At 52.3% G+C, this 18,359-nt stretch overlaps 1 protein-coding gene across 1 annotated transcript; it reads right to left on the bottom strand.

Annotated features, from left to right (window-relative positions):
- Positions 1–117: 117 nt before the first annotated feature.
- PDZD7 (PDZ domain containing 7) lies at positions 118–17,170 on the bottom strand (the record flags this gene model as incomplete). Its single annotated transcript, XM_080912883.1, has 16 exons — positions 118–910; positions 1,279–1,379; positions 1,619–2,224; positions 2,617–2,688; positions 2,808–2,899; positions 3,039–3,130; positions 5,827–6,002; positions 6,403–6,453; positions 8,552–8,749; positions 9,220–9,615; positions 9,969–10,029; positions 10,527–10,674; positions 10,932–11,108; positions 12,177–12,351; positions 12,588–12,728; positions 16,945–17,170. 16 exons carry the CDS (start codon positions 17,168–17,170, stop codon positions 557–559), a joined length of 3,066 nt encoding a protein of 1,021 aa, XP_080769009.1. The 3' UTR covers positions 118–556.
- Positions 17,171–18,359: the final 1,189 nt, after the last annotated feature.

The raw sequence follows: 18,359 nt of genomic DNA, 5'->3' as shown, positions 1-18,359 counted from the left end.
AAAATTAAAAAAAAAAAAGTTTTGTTTAAAAAAAAAAAAAAAAACGTGATGGATAAAGTTAACATTTGTCTCCTCCGCTTGCTGGCTACTCACCTGCCTGTGATGGCGTTCTTGAGACTAGTCCAGTAGAATCCTGGGCCCTAGAGGACCACACCATGAATCTTTAGGAACTAGAAAAACCTTCTATCTTGTCCTTTGTCCTGAACCCTGCTTGAGACTGGAGGATAAATGTAGTGACCTCCTTGAGAACTCTCAGTTTAAGCCCCTCAGATTATGGTGAGCCAGTTCCATGGTGAAAAACCTCAGACCAGTTACAGGCTTCACACTTGGGTCTCTTTCTCCTCACTGGGAAACAGTCCAGGACTCAGGAATGCAAATGACACAGGTTACCCACTGGCGAGACTTGTTCTTGGATATCCAGCTTATCTTGAAAGGCCGGAGCCCTTTTGACAGCTGAGTGGATCAGAGCCACCGGTACAGTGGTACTCTCGGTTGGGTAATCAAACGGATAAGACAGGTGCAGGAAACCTGGAGGCACCAGTAGGACTTGAGGTCACTAGGAAGGGTCATGGGCATCCTTAAGGATAGGGGAGAGTTTAGGGGTACTTTGAGGGACCTTTAGGGCTGAGCTGAGAGCATGCTGTAGTTGCCTAGCCTCGGTGGGAGATAGCTGTGTGGGAATCGGAGTGTCTTCAGCGGGTCCATGGGCAGAGGAACTGTCAGCAGCAAGGCTCTGGTCCTTGGCTCGTAGGTCAGATAGGGGTAGCAGGCCAGGCCCAGGGACCCTGACCACAAGTTCCATAGGTTCCCGAGCCTTGTTTCTATAGGCCCTTCGGATGGTGTCCACGGCTCGCTGGTGGGTTACTTGCTCCAGGCTTTCTCCATCCACGGCCACCAGCTCAAAGCCAGCCTGGCACAGAGACAGAATATTCAGTTCTTGAGCCATTCCCTCCCACCACCCAACTTGAAGGCAGAGGCCTTTCACCTCCACTAGCTAGGACACTCCTACCCCATCTGGGTGCTGAGAATTGACAATAGGACTTTTGTGCCTGGATTCGCTGGGGGCAGGGTGGGGCACAGACAATGGCCCTTTGTCCCTTGGGACTTGAGGTGGAACAGGATGGGCCACTCTTAGGCCATGACTAGCATGAGGGGTCACATTCTTCTTTAGGACTGCCCATCTTAAGGGCCTGACCCCCAGGCCCCCAAGCCACCTCCTATGACCTGGTCTGAGCATGCCCAGCTGGAAGTACTTGGAAAGGCTGGCACGTGACCCACCTGCAGGGCCCCGCAAAGAAAAGCAGCACCTCCGGGAAAGATCTTCTCTATCTTCACCATGGGCTGCACCTTGGACTCGATGCCCCCTGAGATGCTGATTCCTGGGGAAGATCCAAAGCAGAGCAACAGTCTTACCCCAAACTTTAAGGTCCGGGGAGGAGCCTAGAATCCCAGCTCCAAATCTAGCCCTTCCTTCTTCCCACCTCTGGCTTTTGTCTCAAGTTCTCAACCTCCAGATTCTCCAACCATATACCTTAGTACTCAGATTCCTTTCCTGGCCCACCAGCCTTCCTCGAACCCCAGGAGTCCACCCTGCTTAACCAGTGCTTCCAGGACTCACCCAAAGACTGCTTCATCTTGGATAGTGTGACGGTCCTCAGCTCTCCAGAGGAGGCATTTCCGGCTGCGTCCTCAGCTATCTGACCAATCCCATTCTCCAAGGGCCCTTGCCTGGCTCCCACTTTGGCCACCTGCCCATCTAGAGGTCGTGGAAGCAGGGGCCTTGGCTTTCGAGGCCTGTGGTAACGCCCGTTGGCTGAGGTGGCAGTGGTGATGGGCGCCGGGGAAGGGGAGCGCCTGCGCCCTGGAGACTTGGCTTGACCTCGGCTGCGGCTGCGACTGCGGCTGCGGCTGCGGCTTTGGGCTGGGGTCTGGCTCTGGTTCTGCTGAGTGTCTTCTCTGCTTGGGGGTTCTGTCAGTAGCCAGTTGGGCCTTGGAGGCCGAGGGGCCACAGGAGGTGGCTGGGGAGGAGGTGCGCATGCGCTTCGGTGAGGAGAAAAGGCATCAACTGGCACATCTTGTAGAGGAGGGATTCCCTTGTGGTGGTGGTGAGGGACAGAGGCACCGCCGAGGGAGACCTTAAGGCCACCAAGCCTCTCCCTTATCTCTCCATCTTCGTCTTCTGAGCAGCTGTTCACTGGCAGCAGGTAAAAGCCTCCACGGCTATCTGGGGAACATGTTAAGGCTAACTGGCTCTTCTAGACCATCAACCCCAGGACACCTTTGCAGACCCTGGTTCTGTAGGATGCCCGAGTGTGTGCGAACAAGGCCTAGATTTGCTCAGGTCCATTGTAAAGTGCCCCGCGGTAAAGGAGCACCGGGTCCTATTATTAATAGTATTTTGAATTGTAATACGGTTCTGCTTTGGCATAGCCGAGAGACCAGATTTTAAAACATGTTTTAAAATGTCCTGTACAAGTATGTGTAACAATGGCCTGGAGGAGAGCGCATTCCTGACTACAGCGACCTTGCTTGGAGGCAAGGCTGGAAGGCCTGTTCTCCCGGCTCCAATGTCCCCAGGGTTGTTCCCTTGCCCCAGGCCATAGGACTCTGACTGACCAGGCACAGGAGTGATGAGATGGCGCTTGGGTGGTGTGTCTTGCCTGGTAGGTCTCAAAGCAGAAGGCCCCACTGGTTGGAGAAGAGAGCAGGTCAGAGGTCAGACACCCCTGCCAGGTTCCCAAATAGCTCTGCCAATGAGCTTAGCCCACCGCTCACACTCCAACCCCCATCCCCAACACACTGCTGACCTGCTCTGCTCTTAAGAGCCTCAAAAGCTTCCAGTTCCACAGGCATCACCATGCTGTCGAAGCGGCCAAGGTCTGTGGGGGCCACCACGCTCCTGGGGGAGGGCATTAATGTGGGGTAAGTGAGGCTTAGTTCTGGGGGGTGTGGTCATGGAGACGCTTCAACCCTAGGGTCCCTAGGACTTCTTGACAACCCCCCCTCCCACACACACACCCGGCCCAGCCTCTCCCAACCTGATGTCCCTCAGCAGCAGCAGCTTTGCGGGCCTGTCCAGGATGGCCAGCAGGGGGCGCACTAGGTCCTCCACACCACCCTCATGGACATACTGCATTTAGAGACATCACAGGTCAGACAACAGCACCAACTCTAGAGCTGGGTGTGGGGAAACAGCAGGGCACACAGGGACCCTGGGGCCCATCCAGCCATCTTCACTCTAAGATAGGGTCACCCAATCCAAGGTCCACAAGTCGGTGTGTCAACGACCTTGTGGATACCTGTAATGATCAGCAGATCTGTGACAAGTACCAGCATCAGTAACGGCGTCTGGACAGGCAACTCTAAGCCTTTTACACGCAGCCACTCACTTAGCAGCCACTCTGAGATGATTCCTGTTTTACAGGCGAGGAACTGAAGCTCTGGGAGACTTCGCACAAAGTCACACAAATAAAGAAATAATGAGGAAAAGCAAGAACCCAAGACATCTACTGCTTGCTTGCTCTGGTGCAGGAAAAGAATGTTCAGGGCGTGGGCTCCACCCCCGCCCCCTGGCCCCAGCCCCCACACCTTTGCCCAGGCAGAAGGAAGGAATAGGAGCCCAACACTAGGCCGTGGTCCTGGCTGTTCCGACCCTTTGTTCAAGGCTAGAATGATGACCATAGCAAACAGATGTCTCTACAGCCTTTCTAGTCGGGACTCTTTTGCCTGGTACGGCCTGGATGCCACCAGCCCGGACGCCACACCCCATGGATTCTAGAAAATTGAATACTGAGAGCCAAGTTACTTGGACAGCACACTGCCCCCTGGTGGTGAAAGGGAGATAACTTTAGAGAGCTCCTCGGAGAGTTACCACGTATGGGCACAGACACAGAAATAGCTGGCACTCTGGTCATAAGAATATGACCACCAATAAATATTTAGCAATAAATAAAATTTTATTTATTTATATTTATTTAGGTGTGTCCCTAACCTGTACATATGATTACAGGGACTCATATCAACAATACGCTGCCATATATGTGCACATCCCTTGAGTCCACAAGCACAAATTCAGCATCTACTGTTAGAGCCTGAGTGGCAAAAAGAGACACAATGATAAGACCCTCTCCCAGAGCCTCAGGGACTCTGGTGGGAACAGGGGCAGATGGCCTCATGCGGCAGTCAACCGTAAGCCAATGCAACGGGACATTTCGAGTTTCAGAGAAGGGTGACGGATCACAATGGGTGCCTCGGAAGCAGAGGCCACTCCACCACTTCTTCCAGAGGGGACTGGAGGAGCAGCACAGAAGTTGGGGAGGAAAGTATCCCGAAGGCAGGAAGAATAGCAAGGAGACAAAGGTTTAATGTGGCGTCAAGGGCCCACGGAGACCCACCTGTAGGGCTGCACAGGTTGAGAACTACCTGACTAGCATCCCAAAAGCCATGTGGCTCATCATATACATCAGCTATGTGGTGGCCCTGGAAGATCCCAGAAAAGCTGGCGATGGCAGAGTGGGGTATCACATCAGGGAAGGCCTAGGATGCAGGAGAAAGCAACCTGTACTCTGTTCTGCCTCATAAGGAAAGTACAAATCACTGAGAGAGGCATTTGAAATTCCTGGCTTGAGGGGTGTGGAAGAATGGCTCACGGGAGGAGAGATCAGGGCATGCTGTCATCATAATGGCTAGAGAACTTTGCCTCTCTCTCAGGCCAGCCTCTGTTTCAGAGGGTGTGAGGTGGGGCATTGGGTTGGTTGAGCCCTGTAGGTTCAGCCTACGGGGTAAACAGAACAGTGAAGAAGACTGGGGAAAGGAGGGCTGTGGGAAAGGGGCTGGTCAAAGATACAGACGCAGAGCCCCTCCTAGTGGCCATATCTTGAAGTTGCAGGCTCACAGGAGCTGGAACACACTTAAAAGTTCAGAACTGACAATGACAGAGCCCAGAGCCCTTGACGGGACCCTCCACATACATTTCTCTTGTAAACCAGACCTTGGAAAAGAAAATGTGTGAATGACCCCACATTAGCCTTTGATTACCATCATACGTGAGCATGGGCACATACTTGCGTGTTATGCACATATAACGCATGTGGACGTGTCAACACAACACCTAACAGCCATGACACTGTACACATCACAATGACAACACACACAATCCCAACTCGAGCCAGGTGAAGGTAGGAACAAGTGGCTTTCTGAAACTGCCCAGCTCACCCACAACGTGCACAGACGCATGCACCCATAGGGAACCCACCACAGGACCCTTGGGTCCTGGAGACAAAATGATATTGAGGGGTTTTACAGTTCTCCTGGAGGGGTGAGCAGTGCCCCGCAACCTCCCCAACACTTAGGAAGTCCTCCAAAATGACTCCCTCTGGTACTGGTTGAACAGAAAGGAGCGAGAATAACGCGGGTACTGGGGACGGTTGAGATGGGAGCAAAGCTAGCCGACTTGGGAGACAGGCCTTGGCATAAAGCCATGCCTACTGGCTGTCCCAGGCACAGAGCAGGAGATGGGAGACAAGACTGGGGCAGGAGAGGGTACAATCACTTGCCTACAAGGACTTTCTCCTGTTTATTACCAGATTTCCTCAACTTAAATGTCACCTCCTCTGAGAAGCCTTCCCAGATCTCCTGGGTTACACCCATCTATCTTTCATTGTGCTCTGTATGACTGGTCACTAGAGAGACTGAGATTCTAGGTAGTAGTCTACCTCTCCTTCCTGCCTGGGAGCTTACTGATCATTGGCTTCCCGGCAACCAGCCCAGGTACTGGTCAGTGGACAGTACCCTGAAAGGAGGGACCAGGCCTTGTCAGAGACTTACCCGGGAGCAGTGGCGAGTGACTGCTAATACCTCATCATCTGTCAGCAGCCTCCGAGCCAGGTCCTGAATGAGGGGCCGTCGACTTTCCCAGGCCTGCATCTGCTCGTCCACATTGGGCCCCCGGCCAGAGGGGCTCCCAGACCTGGCAGAGAGCAGAGCCTGGCCCCTCTCCCGGTCTGTAGGGCAGGGGGCAGGAGGATGTGGTAAAGGTGACCAGAGCTATTAGGGTAGAAGCGGCTGAGAGACTAGGCATGCTGGGCAGAGTCTCACTGGGCTTCTGTCCCCAAACACGGTCTTCTTAACAAACTGCCATCAAGGGAGAACCAACTCCAGTCTCTTTCATGGTCACACTAATCCCAAATGGAGTACAGACAAGCTCCCTCACCCCCGAATCCCTTTAGGGATCCCAACACAAACCCCATTCTCTATCCTCCTTATACTTTCTAGTAAGCTAGCCAAGTTCTCTGTCTGACTCCTCAGGCTCAGCTCTAAATGAGTTTTGTTCAAAGCCACTAAGTCTCAGGCTGTACCCCCATCCGCTGCTTTACAGTGGGGCCATTGGGATACTGGATTTACCTCGTCTTAGTCTCCAGGTGACGAACTTCTGCACAGGCCCCACACTCCCTGCTGTAAAGAAGAAAGAGGTCTAGTTCAGCAGGATCAAGAATTCCAGTTAAGGGCTGGAGAGATGGCTCAGTGGTTAAGAGCACTGACTGCTCTTCCAGGGGTCCTGAATTCAAATCCCAGCAACCACATGGTGGCTCACAACCATCTGTAATGAGATCTTCTGGTGTGTCTGACAGCTATAGTGCTCCAGGGCTTTGAGGGTCACACCCAGTTAGGGATTGCTCTCATAGGCAATGGGGAGTCAGTGGAGACTGGGGAAGAGGAGACAGTATGAACACTGTGTGTGGAGTTTATCTAGATATGAATGAGGGAAAGAACCCCGAGGACAGCTTAGGGGTACCTACCTTCAAGAAACAGAGAGGGGAAGAGGAACCTTGGAAGGAGAGAGGACTGGCCAGAGAAGTAGGCTGAGAACCACGAGAAACCAGTATTCTGGGGACTGAGAGATGAGAAAGCAGCTGAGGAATGGGGTACCCTGGCTGGAGAAGCATCTCTCCTACTGGCCTGTCATCTGAGGCCTCCAGACACTCACTTCTAAGGCGGAGCAACATCAGCCCTCTTACCCTCTGCTTGCTTGTACCCACACTCCACTCCCCTTCCAGAAGCAGCACCCTGCTTGTCTCCTGGGTGACAACCCCCCCTCCCCATCCTTAGCCCATGCGTTCTGACTGGATTCGTGGTCCAGAGTAAGCTGCAAAATCACCTCTGTCTGGCTCCTGCCTTGTCTTTCTCTTACATCACAGTGGTTTGCTCGGCATGACAGATAAACCCGAGGGCCCTGACTGACCCCCTCAGCTGGAACTAAAAATATTCCTTTAGGCCAGGTGTAGTAGGCTACACCTTTAATCCCAGCACTCAGGAGACAGACAGACAGATGTGTCATCCGAGAGTTTGAGGCCAGCCTCAAACAAAATGAAAGCATGTCTCAAAAACAAACATAAAGCCCCCAAACAACAACTCTCTGCCTTCAGGGTTGCTAAGGGACCAGGCCTTCTAAAGTAAAGTCAAAGGCTTGAGGAGATGTGTCTGCTGGTATTGTTTCTGCCTTCAGACAGGCTAAAGTTAGTTGTTGAGGCTAGAGACATGCTTTAAAACTAGCTGGACTTGAGTTTCTGTCCCATGCAATTGTATTAATGCATCCACGTTGGCCTGGTCTCTGAGTCTCAACAGGGTTGACAGGCTTCTTGTGCAGATCCTTAGGAAATCTATACTTGGGCTGGGTCTAGAACCCAGTGTTAGAATGCTTGCCTAGCATGCCTGAGATCCTAAGATTCAATTATCATGACATAGGGGGGTGCATGAGGGTGGGTAGTGTGTGTGTGTGTGTGTGTGAGAGAGAGAGAGAGAGAGAGAGAGAGAGAGAGAGAGAGAGAGAAGTGCATGGTGTGTGATGTATGTGTGGTGTGTGATATATATGTGATGTGTGTGGTATGTGTGTATGTGTTATTGTGTGTGTGTGGCGTGGTGTGTGTGTGGTATGTGTATATAATTTTGTGTATATGAGTGTGTGTATGTGTTATGTGTATGTTGTGGTGTGTGTGTGGTGTGTGGTATGTGTGAATGTATATGGTATGTGTGGTGTGGTTTATGTGTTTGTGTGTGTGGCATGGTGTGTGTGTGTTTGTGTGGTGTGTGTGAATGTGTATGGTATGTGTGTCATGTGTGTATGAGTTTGCAGATGTGTGTGGGTGTGTGTGTGGGTTGTGTGTGCACATGTCTCCACCTGAGTCCTTCCATCTGAGCCCAGATTGAGAAGTGGCTTTCCTCAGGGATAATTCTAGGGCTGCATGGGACCTGTGGAGCTCTGGATGTAGGATATGAAGCCAGGATCCCTACCAAAGGTGCCTTCCACACCACCACTGTCAAGAACAGGTGACTCCAAGCTGAGCTCAACCACTTCTTTCTGTGCTTGAGCCTGTCACTTTGCCTTTCCGAGATGGAAGACAATGTGACAGCCGCCACCCCATTTTCAGATCACCGTCTAGGAGTTAAAGTGCTGATTTACACTCCCATTTTACTTAGTCCCTATTTGCCTACCGAAGTGGCTTTTCATCCTTGTAAGGGGCAGGGCAGGGTAGGATTTCAACTTGGAAGCTACCTTTCTCCAGGTCCAGGCGAGGGCGGACTTTGGTGGGGCTTCTGCTGTCCAGTGTCCAGGCCTCTCTGTGCCCATCTCTTGCTGGCCGCCCCTGTCGCCCTCCCTTGAAGAAGAGGTTCATCAGCGTCTTGGAGCGCTGCAAAGCACCCTTCTCCCCAGAGGACTCTGACTTCTCCTTCTTCCGCTGTTTCTTCTCCTCTGTAGATATGAGGGAGCCCCCAGGAGGGCTGGAGGGCGGGCAGAAGAGGGGGGTACAGGGCATAGGAAAGGAGACAGAAGGAATCTGCAGCTATTCCAGAATGGGCATGGGTGGCCGTGGGGTCTTCTTCCTGCCTTCCACCTCTCCCCTGCCACACAGCTCCAGGGATGTAGGGAGCCTTGTGTGTATCTGTAACTAAATAGGCCTGGGCATCCCAAGCTGGAGAAATTGGAGTTAGGGCTGGTTTGGGGTCCAGAGTTTATCAGTTTGGTGCCTGAGACTGAGTTGAGTTTGGAGTTCAGGCCTGTTTAGTGAAGAAAAGCCTGGAACAGGATATATTCTGGGACTGGACTTGGGATCTGGCCTAAGCCCTGGGACAAAGGCAGATTTGGGGTTGCTCCTTGGAGTGTGAGGCGGGTTTGTTTAGACTATAACCCGTGAAAAAAGTGGCACGCCCCATTCAACATACCCCACAGTGTCAGGTGGCTCTGGGATCTTGTGATGGGAGGCCTGGGTCGGCTGAGGGCCAGAAGCAGAGCAGTCTTGGGGGACTCTGAAAGTGCAGAATCAAGTTGTCGAGTAGAAGAGGGACCATCCGAGCGGATGGCTGTGTCCCTGAGGATGACAGTTGGCCTTACGCTGCACCAAGTTTCCACATGGCTGCCCATATCAGGTTCAGTCTGCATGGCTGTGTCTGCCCGCCCCCAGCCTGGGCCATGGCCAGTGGGCTCCTCTGGTCCCAGGCAGACATCCATGCGGTCATAGGGCAGTGAGCCCGAGCTGCAGGGAGCGCTGGAGGCATAGGAGGAGACACTGGAGCTGCTCTCAGAGACTGGTGACAGCTGCTGCAGTACCCCATTGCTCACTGCAAGGGAGAGGAGGCAGGGTAGCTCTGGGCTATGCTTTCTTTCCTTGGGTCCCTGCCATGCCTATAGACTACCCTTGGGCTTTGGGGTGGAGGGAAGAACAGAGGTATTGGCAGAGGTTAGAGCTGCCAGCTGTTGGCCTTGCCACCTACATCAGTGAGGCCCTAGGAAGTTATTTCTCTTCTCACCCACTGAGGCTTGAGGCCTAGAAGACTCCAGCATCCTCGGCGAAGGTTATAAGCATCTCTGGTTGTGAGAAGGTCCTAGGGTTATCCTGATACTCCCCATCCTCCCCAGCAAGCCCAGTCCCACCCTTGGGCCTTAGTTCTTCCCTTCTTCTCTCCAGACTTACATCTATCCAGCCAGCAGTACTCAGAAACCATCTCTTTGTAGGCAGGGTATCGGCCGGTCTCCTGAAGAAGACATGGTGGGCATAGGAGGAGCAGGTGAGGACAGGACAGGGGACAGGAGAACTTCGCAGCTCCTTTTCTTTCCACCGGGTCCAGCAGGCTTACTTCCTGAACATGTTAATTTCCTTTGCAGCTCAGGCCTTTGCTCTAAGCTTGTCACACAGCCAGCGTGGTCCGTCTTTGACTGTCACTGCCCTCTTGCCTTGCTTACAAGGCCCTGCCTTGATTATCCTTCTCTTGGTGCTCAGGGATGGAAAGACGGCTCAGTGGTTAAGAGCACTGACTGCTCTTCCAAAGGTCCTGAGTTCAATTCCCAGAAACCACATGGTGGCTCACAACCATCTGTAATGAGATCTGATGCCCTCTTCTGGTGTGTCTGAAGACAGCTATAGTGTACTCATATAAATAAAATAAATAAATCTTTGGGGGGGGGAAGAACTTGGTGTTCTGAGTCCTCCCATAGTCCGGCCTCTCCCTTACTCCCATATGGTCTGGCGCACCTTGATGGTCAACATTATGTGTGTTTGGCCCTTCAGCACCTCCACGGCCTGGCTGTGGCTGATGTCATCGAACCTGACACCGTTGGCTGCCAGGACCTGGTCCCCCACTTTGATGCCATTCTCCTCAGCCAACCCACCATGGTCCACTCTGGGGATAGACAGGTGTAGTTGATAAGACCTTGTCCTGCCTCCCTCCCTCCCACCCAGACCCCTTCACTTGGCCATGGGGTATGCCCACCTACATTTTTTGTCCCTCTTCTGTTGACAACACCTTCTCCCCAGACCCAATCCTAAAGGGGCCCTTATTTCAGCATTAGTTGGCCAAGCCTCATGTGTTGACCCATCCCCAAACTCCACTTCCAGCCCTGTCCCGGTCTAGTACTTCCATTGTACCCCAGCACTCACTTGGACACATAGATGCCCAGGCCAAACTCCTTGCCCCCTCGGATATTGAAGCCTAGGCAGAAGTCATCAGAGGTTGTATAGAGGTGGACAATGCGGCGCACACCATCTTCTGAGCTGATGTCCGATGGGGTTGAACTGCACTTCTCCACCACCAGCCGCCGGTTCACCACATCCACCCTGCCACAGCACAAGATGCTCTGATCCCAGCTCCTCCAGGAACACCCAGTCTAAAAACCCTGGCAACTGATCCGGGAAAAGGATGATTCCTTTGTGAGAGGGAGTCAGGGGGAAGGGGAGCCTTCTCCTGGTGTGGGACTGTGAAAGGTAGCCTGGTTTCCAGTTGAGCTAAGGCTAGAAACCCTGGAGACCCTGAAGGAACCGTAGGCGCTTCACCGATTCCCGGGTACCAGGCCCCTTTCACTAGCCACAGCTCCCCATAGATTTGTGGCTATCAGTCGAGTAAGGGCAATGTCCCAAACCCCTCCACATGTAGAAGGCCTGTCTGTGCTTTCAGTAACGACCACCAAGCTCAAGACTGCCCGCTGTCAAGCCAAGGACTCACTCCTGGTGGGACCAGCCAGAGTGTCCCCCTTCTCCTCCAGCCCCAGGCTAGACCCAGCCTGTGGGTTCCCACTCCATTCTCAGCTCTTCCACGGCATCCAGCGGCGCCAGAAACCCCCGAGTGCTCCCCCACCCACAGAGCTGTGTCCTGTGGCTTCCCTACACACCCAACCCCGTGGCAGTGTGGAGTAAACACGGTCAACTCCCCGTGTCCAGCCTCCCCAGCAGCCGTGCCCCGTGGTGGAGCAGAGAGGGACCCACAACCCTACAACACGGAGCACGAACCCATGACTCTGAGATTAAGTGTCTCATGCTCTACCGACTGAGCGGATTGTAGGTTCCATCGAACATAGGAAGCCATCCGAACCACTCCATCACCTGTCTCTACTAAGCAGCCACAGCTTGCTGAGGTCCGTTTCCCTTTTCTGTTTTGTTTAGATGCTGCGGATGAAACCCAAGGCCTCCCTGGACAATGATAAGCACCAACTCCACCAATACCTCTGCGCCCGAGTCCCAGAGCCCCATTTCTACTCCTTACAAAGCCCCATGGGGAGATAGATGCCCAGAGGGGTACGTGGCTCAGCCCTCAGCGAGCAGAGCTTCTGGGCAGGGGCAGGGAAGGCATTGGGGAGGGGCAGGGAAGTCACTGGACAGGGAGTCTGGGCAAGGTCAGGCGCTACTCACCACGTGGTCTTCTCCTTGGAGAACTTGATGCCGGGCACACGGCCCATGCGCCGCACCATCATGTGCAGGCAGCTGCTACTGGTCAGCAGCCTCACGGCGCTACCCATTGTGGTACTCTCTAGGCTCATCCCGTTCACCTCCGTGATCTTGTCTCCCACACACAGGCCAGCCCGCTCTGTGCAGGAGCAGGAAAGGTTGAATCCTCCAAGGTGGGTCCACAGGTCCATCGGTAGACCACTAACTAGGCTCTGTCCCCTAATCCACTCAGCAAGACTGAGCTCTACCTCCCGTCAGTCTCTGCCCTCTGAGCAGAGATGATTCCTATCCTTGGACACCTAGCTTCGGCTACCCACTAAGGAGGGAGGCACATCCCAAGAAAGCCATGCTCACCTTAAGAGGGCCCCTGCTCACCTGCGCTGCTCCCCTCCTCCACCTTGCTGACAAAGATGCCCAAGCCGTGCTCTGAGCCGCCTCTCACACTGAAACCCAGCCTCCCCGACGGACTCTTCTCCACACGAACTGCGTGGATGATGTCACTTTCATCACTGTTGGCTGTGAGGATAACCACAGAGGGATGATCTCCATGTTAGTTCTGGCCACTGAGCACCCGGGGTCCCCAGCTTGGTGCCTGCAAAGACCAGACTTCTGTGCAGAGCTGTCCAGATGAAACTCAGGGCCCTAAATGCAGATGGTATACAAGTTCCCTCTGGGTAATTCTGAAACCACAGGCCACTGGCTGACAATTCGGGAACAGGTGAGAACGGCCTGATTAGATTGCATGCTCTGCCTTCCTTTCACACCGTGTGTGTGTGTGTGTGTGTGTGTTTTCTGAATTCTCGTGTGCAATTTCTGAAAATCTTCCATTCTGAGTGACAGATGGCAAAAAGGAAGGTTCAAGATTCCATTGTGGGAAGTCTGGGCTCTCAGCTTGCAACAGAATGAGCCCCAAGTCCAAAACAGCTGTGGCGCTATCCACGGACTGCGTTAGATGCTCAGTGTAGAACAGAAGGGCAGAACCGAGGTGGCGCAGGGGAGTTAGAGACAGGTTTTCTTTTGTGCTGGGACAGATGGCTTCCTCTCTGGAGGCATGAAAACTGAAACTTGGTAAATTCTTGATCAGGACCTCAAGGCAGAACGGCTGAAGCCTCTTCAGTTCCATAGACTCTGATTCTAGGGGTGGAGCAGAAGGAATTACCCAGCTACCTGAGGACAGAACCTCTAATTCAGCATGCTGCAGTGTCCTGAGAGCCCATAGCAGGGACCAGGGAAGAGGCAGGGTGTGTGTGTGTGTGTGTGTGTGTGTGTGTGTGTGTGTGTGTATGTGTGTGTGTGTGGCTCTTCAGAGAAATGAAAGGGGAGAGATGTGGGTAGTGAAAAGTGAGGTCATGTGTGAGGCTCTCTGGAAATTTTAAGAGTTGCTAGGCAAGCTGGTCCCACATTAAGAAGGGGAAATTTATTTTTTACTCCAGAGGTGTTTGAATGGGAGAAAACACACACACACACACACACACACACACACACACACACACACACTTCAATTTGGCTATCAGGTTTCAGTGTGTGGCCAGGACAGATGGGGCTGAAATCTCCAAGGACAGTCTGGACAGGGGTAGCACAGGCCAAAGACAGGGACCCTGGGTCTTCCTAACCAGTCGTCACCACACAGTTCGCAGGACCCATCATGTCTTAGCTAAAAAGCCTCTCTCGTTCTGCCCTCAGCCCACTTCCTTCTCAGTTCCTCCTAGGGGACAGACCCCCTATGCCCTGGGCCATGAGGATGTCACATCTGAGCTTTTGTTTGTTTTAGTCTCTCTCTCTCTCTGTGTGTGTTGTGTGTGTGTGACTAGAAACTGTCCCCTCCTGTAATGTTCTCACTTTGGCTTTGTTGGGCTGGAGTAGGGATGGCTGGCTCCTCTGCTTATCCCCTTCCGTCTTAGACATCTCTTTCTCAGAGAAGCTTGGCCTAGGGCATGGTCAGTAGCAGACATAACATCACTGGGAAACTTGTTAAAATGAGAATCCTGAAGGGCCCCTGGGCAGACTCATGGTCCTGAGGGTGAGGAATTTGGGAGCTTATTTGTGAGGCAGAGCACTCTGCTATATTGAGCAGAGTTACTATGAGACAGTTTTACTGTGTTGACCTTGAAGAGACACTTGCAAGTGCTGGGGTCGTGGGTAGGTACCACCGTGCCTGGCTATACATTTTGATTATTTTGGTTTTTGTTTTAAATGTTAGAGCTAGGTGCAATAGCCCAGATATAAAATCTTATCACCTAGAAGATTGAAGCCTAGGAGTGGAGAATTCAAGGTCAACTGTAGTGAAACTTTGTCTCAAAGCAAACAAGCCAGGTGTAGCACCTGGGCTGGTTATCTCAACACTCTGGAGCTGAGACAGGGTTGCCACAGGCTTGAGGCTGGTTTGGCCTACATAGCAAGCTCTGAACTAGCCAATACTCTGTCTTGAAAGTTTATCTTTAAAAGAAACAAAAGCAAAGCCAATAGAAGTTAAAGAAAGGGCTGGAGAGATGGCCCAGTGGTTAAGAGCACTGATTGCTCTTCCCAAGGTCCTGAGTTCAAATCCCAGCAACCACATGGTGGCTCACAACCATCTGTAATGAGATCTGATGCCCTAGCTACAGTGTACTTATAATAAATAAATAAATAAATAAATAAACAGGCCAGCCTGCTACAGCATGGGTTTCGGGACAGTCAGGGATAGTCAGAGAAACTTTGTCTCAATTTTTAAAAGTGTATTTGATGTATATGAATGTTTTGTCTGCATGAACACAGAGAGGGATGGATGGTTAGGACATACCATGTGTGTGCTGGGAATTGAACTCAGCATCTCTGGAATGGCAACCCGTACTTTTTAACTGCTGAGCCATCTCTCCAGCCCCCTCCCCCCCCACAATCAATCTTGTAAAAAATGACATGTGTTTGCTGATTTATTTAGTGTGCATCTATCTGTGCATGTGTATGGCATGGCGCATGTATGAAGTCAGAGGACCACTTTCAAGAGCCTGTTCTTTCCTACAGTGCGGGTCCTGAGGTCTCAGGTCATGAGGTTTGGCAGCAGATGCCTTTCCACACAGAACCATCTTACCAGGCCCCCAGTCTGTCTTCTAGTTGACTTCTTGGGAAATTCTGGCCTGAGTCTGGCTTGAAGGTTTTAGGAACGCTCTCGTTTCTACTAGTCACCATGACTTTTCCTTCTGAATTGTTCCATCTTGTGTCTCGTTTATTTGTGTGTTGTTTACTGTCTTTTGGAAGCTTAATTATGGGACCTGGCAGTTCTTTCTCACCAATACATTCCTAGTGCTTGTGCAGTGCTTAGTATCTGACAGGGATTTTGAGGATAAATGTGAACAGATGAGTGAATGAATGAAAAGAATTAATGAACAAATTAGGGGAGGAGAATGGGGCGGTTAGAAAGGGTCAGGCCGGGCAGATGACAGCGGTGCACACCTTTAACAGCAGCACTCAAAGCCAAGGCAGGAGAATCTCTGAACTCAAGGCCAGCCTGGTCTACAGATCAAGTTCCAGGACAACCTACAGAGATAAACACTGCCTTTAAAAAAAAAAAAAAAAAAAAAAAAAACCCAAAACCAAACAAAAAAGAAAGAAGGAAGGAAAGAAGGAAGAAAAAGTCATCTTTTCTGCTTTCAAGCTACTCCGGGGGTTTCTGCTTCTTTGCCGGAATGGTATTGATGACCTTGACTGTGCCTTGATGCTTGCCCAAGGGCGGGGACTGTGGGGGTAGCTGCCTTTGGAGAACAGAGACTTGTAGTTTCATCGGAAGAAATACCAGACCTGAAAAGTCCAGTCTGGGATCCAGCCAGGGGAACTGTGCTGGCTTAGAAAGAGGAGAGGGGTTGGAGATATCGATCTGGTCCTGTCCACAGAGAGTCTGTCCCACAGGGCCTCGCTCCCCTCCTGGCATTCTAGGATCTGTCTTGCTCACAGGCTCTCTGTCGCCTAACATCTGTCACTGTAGTCCAAGCACCTGCCTCATCATGCATTTCGCTGTTCCCTTCTGACTTTTGTGGAGTGATAGCTGCAAACAACCCCCTCCGCCCCCGGCTATTCTTGTTTCTGTGTTTTGACGTTTGACTATGCTTTATACTGCTGTAAGGTAAAAACTGAGTTTTGTCTCCCTAGGTCCCTGCAAGACCTAATCTGGGTAGATACAGAATTGGTTGCCACGGCATAGTGCCAGGCAGCCATACAGTTTTCTTCTAAGGACCCAGCTCTGGGGCCCTCCCTCCCTCCCTCTCCGCCTCTCATTCCTCCTATTGGCCCCCTTCCCTTTTCAGGGACGTTTGCTGCTGTGTTTTAGCCCCTCCCCCACACTCTGAAGCCTGGGCACAGACTCTCTACAGTCCCCCCACAGTACTGGTTACACGGCTGATGGTTTGGTGGAAGATCACCTCCATCTCACTCCACTCCCTGAGAGACATACTAATGGGTTAGGAGGAAGACAGAGTTCGAGGAATGGAGGGGCTGATTCAGCACGCTGCCTTGTGAATCCCAGGAGTTCACTTATGTCTTTTCTTTAGACTATGGCTCCGTCTCCCACTTCTGATCCTTCTACAGCCCTGATGCCCTAAAATAGTGGCTGCAAGGCTAGACAAGGGTAGATGAAACATGATCCTGTTCCCTAAGACTCCTGACTCTTGGATTCCCCTAAGCACACTGACTCCGCTTCGCAGCCTAATTAGTTCCCGTTGTCCTCAGTTCTCCCATCTGAGCTCCTGGGCCCCACACCCACCTTCGATGGGGGAGTTGATGAGGATGACACGGCCCATGGGTGAGGAGGCTCGAATTCCTCGGGAGGGCCCATTCAGCAGGCGCTGCTGCTTCCTCAGCAGGTATCGTGTTGCGGTGGAGCCTGAGTCGCTGCCCAGGTGGCCTCGGGAGGAGAGGGAGCTCAGGGAGCCAGAGCTGAGTTCTCCTAGACCCAATGGGTCAAAGCCTACTGTGAAACCACGCGCCATGGTGGTGAGGCTAGGGCAGTTCCCTACAGATCCGGATGGAGTCTGCCTGTCCTCCAAAGGTTGGCTCTAGGTGTTCCAGACTCCATGAGCTTTCTCTGTAGGGCTGGAGTCTTGATAAAGGCAGATCTTACTGAGTCGGGGGAAGAAATGTTTCTCTGGCCAACCTGTTCTGGAAAGTCTGCAGGACAGAGCAGTCGATCCCAGGACACTTGGAGGAGAGGGATCTTTCTGATGTGATCTCCGCCTGGATGCTTCTTAGGAGTATGGGTTCCAAATCTGTGTAAGGAGAACAGGGTTTGGGGGAGAGGCATGAATACTGTCCCATTGTTCCAGCTTCCACACTTCCTCCTCCTTGAACATCCTGTCCTCTTATATCTTGGTCCCCTTGCCTCTCCTACCCTGGGGCCAGAGGACATCGGCCCAGTTCTGTACCATCTTGGATTTAGGGAGCTGTTTCTACAAGACCATTGGAGAGCTTCCCTTCCTCCCTCCATTCCTCCATTGCTGCTCTCAACTGAGTCCTCAGCTGACACTCAGAGAATAGAGATGGAGTTACAGCAGGCTCTTGAATTTTAAACAGAGAGAGAGAGAGAAAAAAAAAGGGTGTCACGACAGTTTATGGCAGCATCTTTCCTGTGTATATATATCTATATGGGTAGGGGCTAGCCTCCCGAGCTGGACTTCAGGACCTAGGACAGCTGCAGTCGTGCTGGTCCCCCACTACCACCCCAGGTGATCGTCAGGCACCAGGCTGCAGCTGTGGGTCTAAGGTCGCTGCAAGACCTTATCCCATGACTGGGTGATTCCTGGAGAGAGCCCCATAAATCGCTAGTGCAAACACAAGGGTCACGCCCTCCAGAGCACTTTTGTGAACCAAAAAGCAGACTCCCCCATGTAGTACCTCCTGCCCCGTGCTACCTTTAGGACTTGGCCCCCTCACCTGATCGCTTGTGCCGCTGCCGTTGTTGCCCGCCGGCGGGCGAGACAGTGAACTAAGGACCCCGCCCACGCTCGGTGAGGCTGCTGGAATAGGGCTGCCCTGCGCGATCCTGGGATCTCATTGGCTGCTGAGACTGCCAGTCATTCTCTCCGGATTGTAGCTCCTCACTTGCCTGATACCTCTAGACTCTGCCTGCTCCAACTCTGAAACTCCCACTGGTCATTGGAACTTAGGAGTTCCCGCACTGGC

The sequence above is a fragment of the Micromys minutus genome, assembly GCF_963924665.1.
Source record: "Micromys minutus genome assembly, chromosome: 2".
NCBI classification, from domain to species: Eukaryota; Metazoa; Chordata; class Mammalia; order Rodentia; family Muridae; genus Micromys; species Micromys minutus.
Note: the sequence above shows the minus strand (reverse complement) of the source record. Positions and strands in the feature narration are given on the sequence as shown.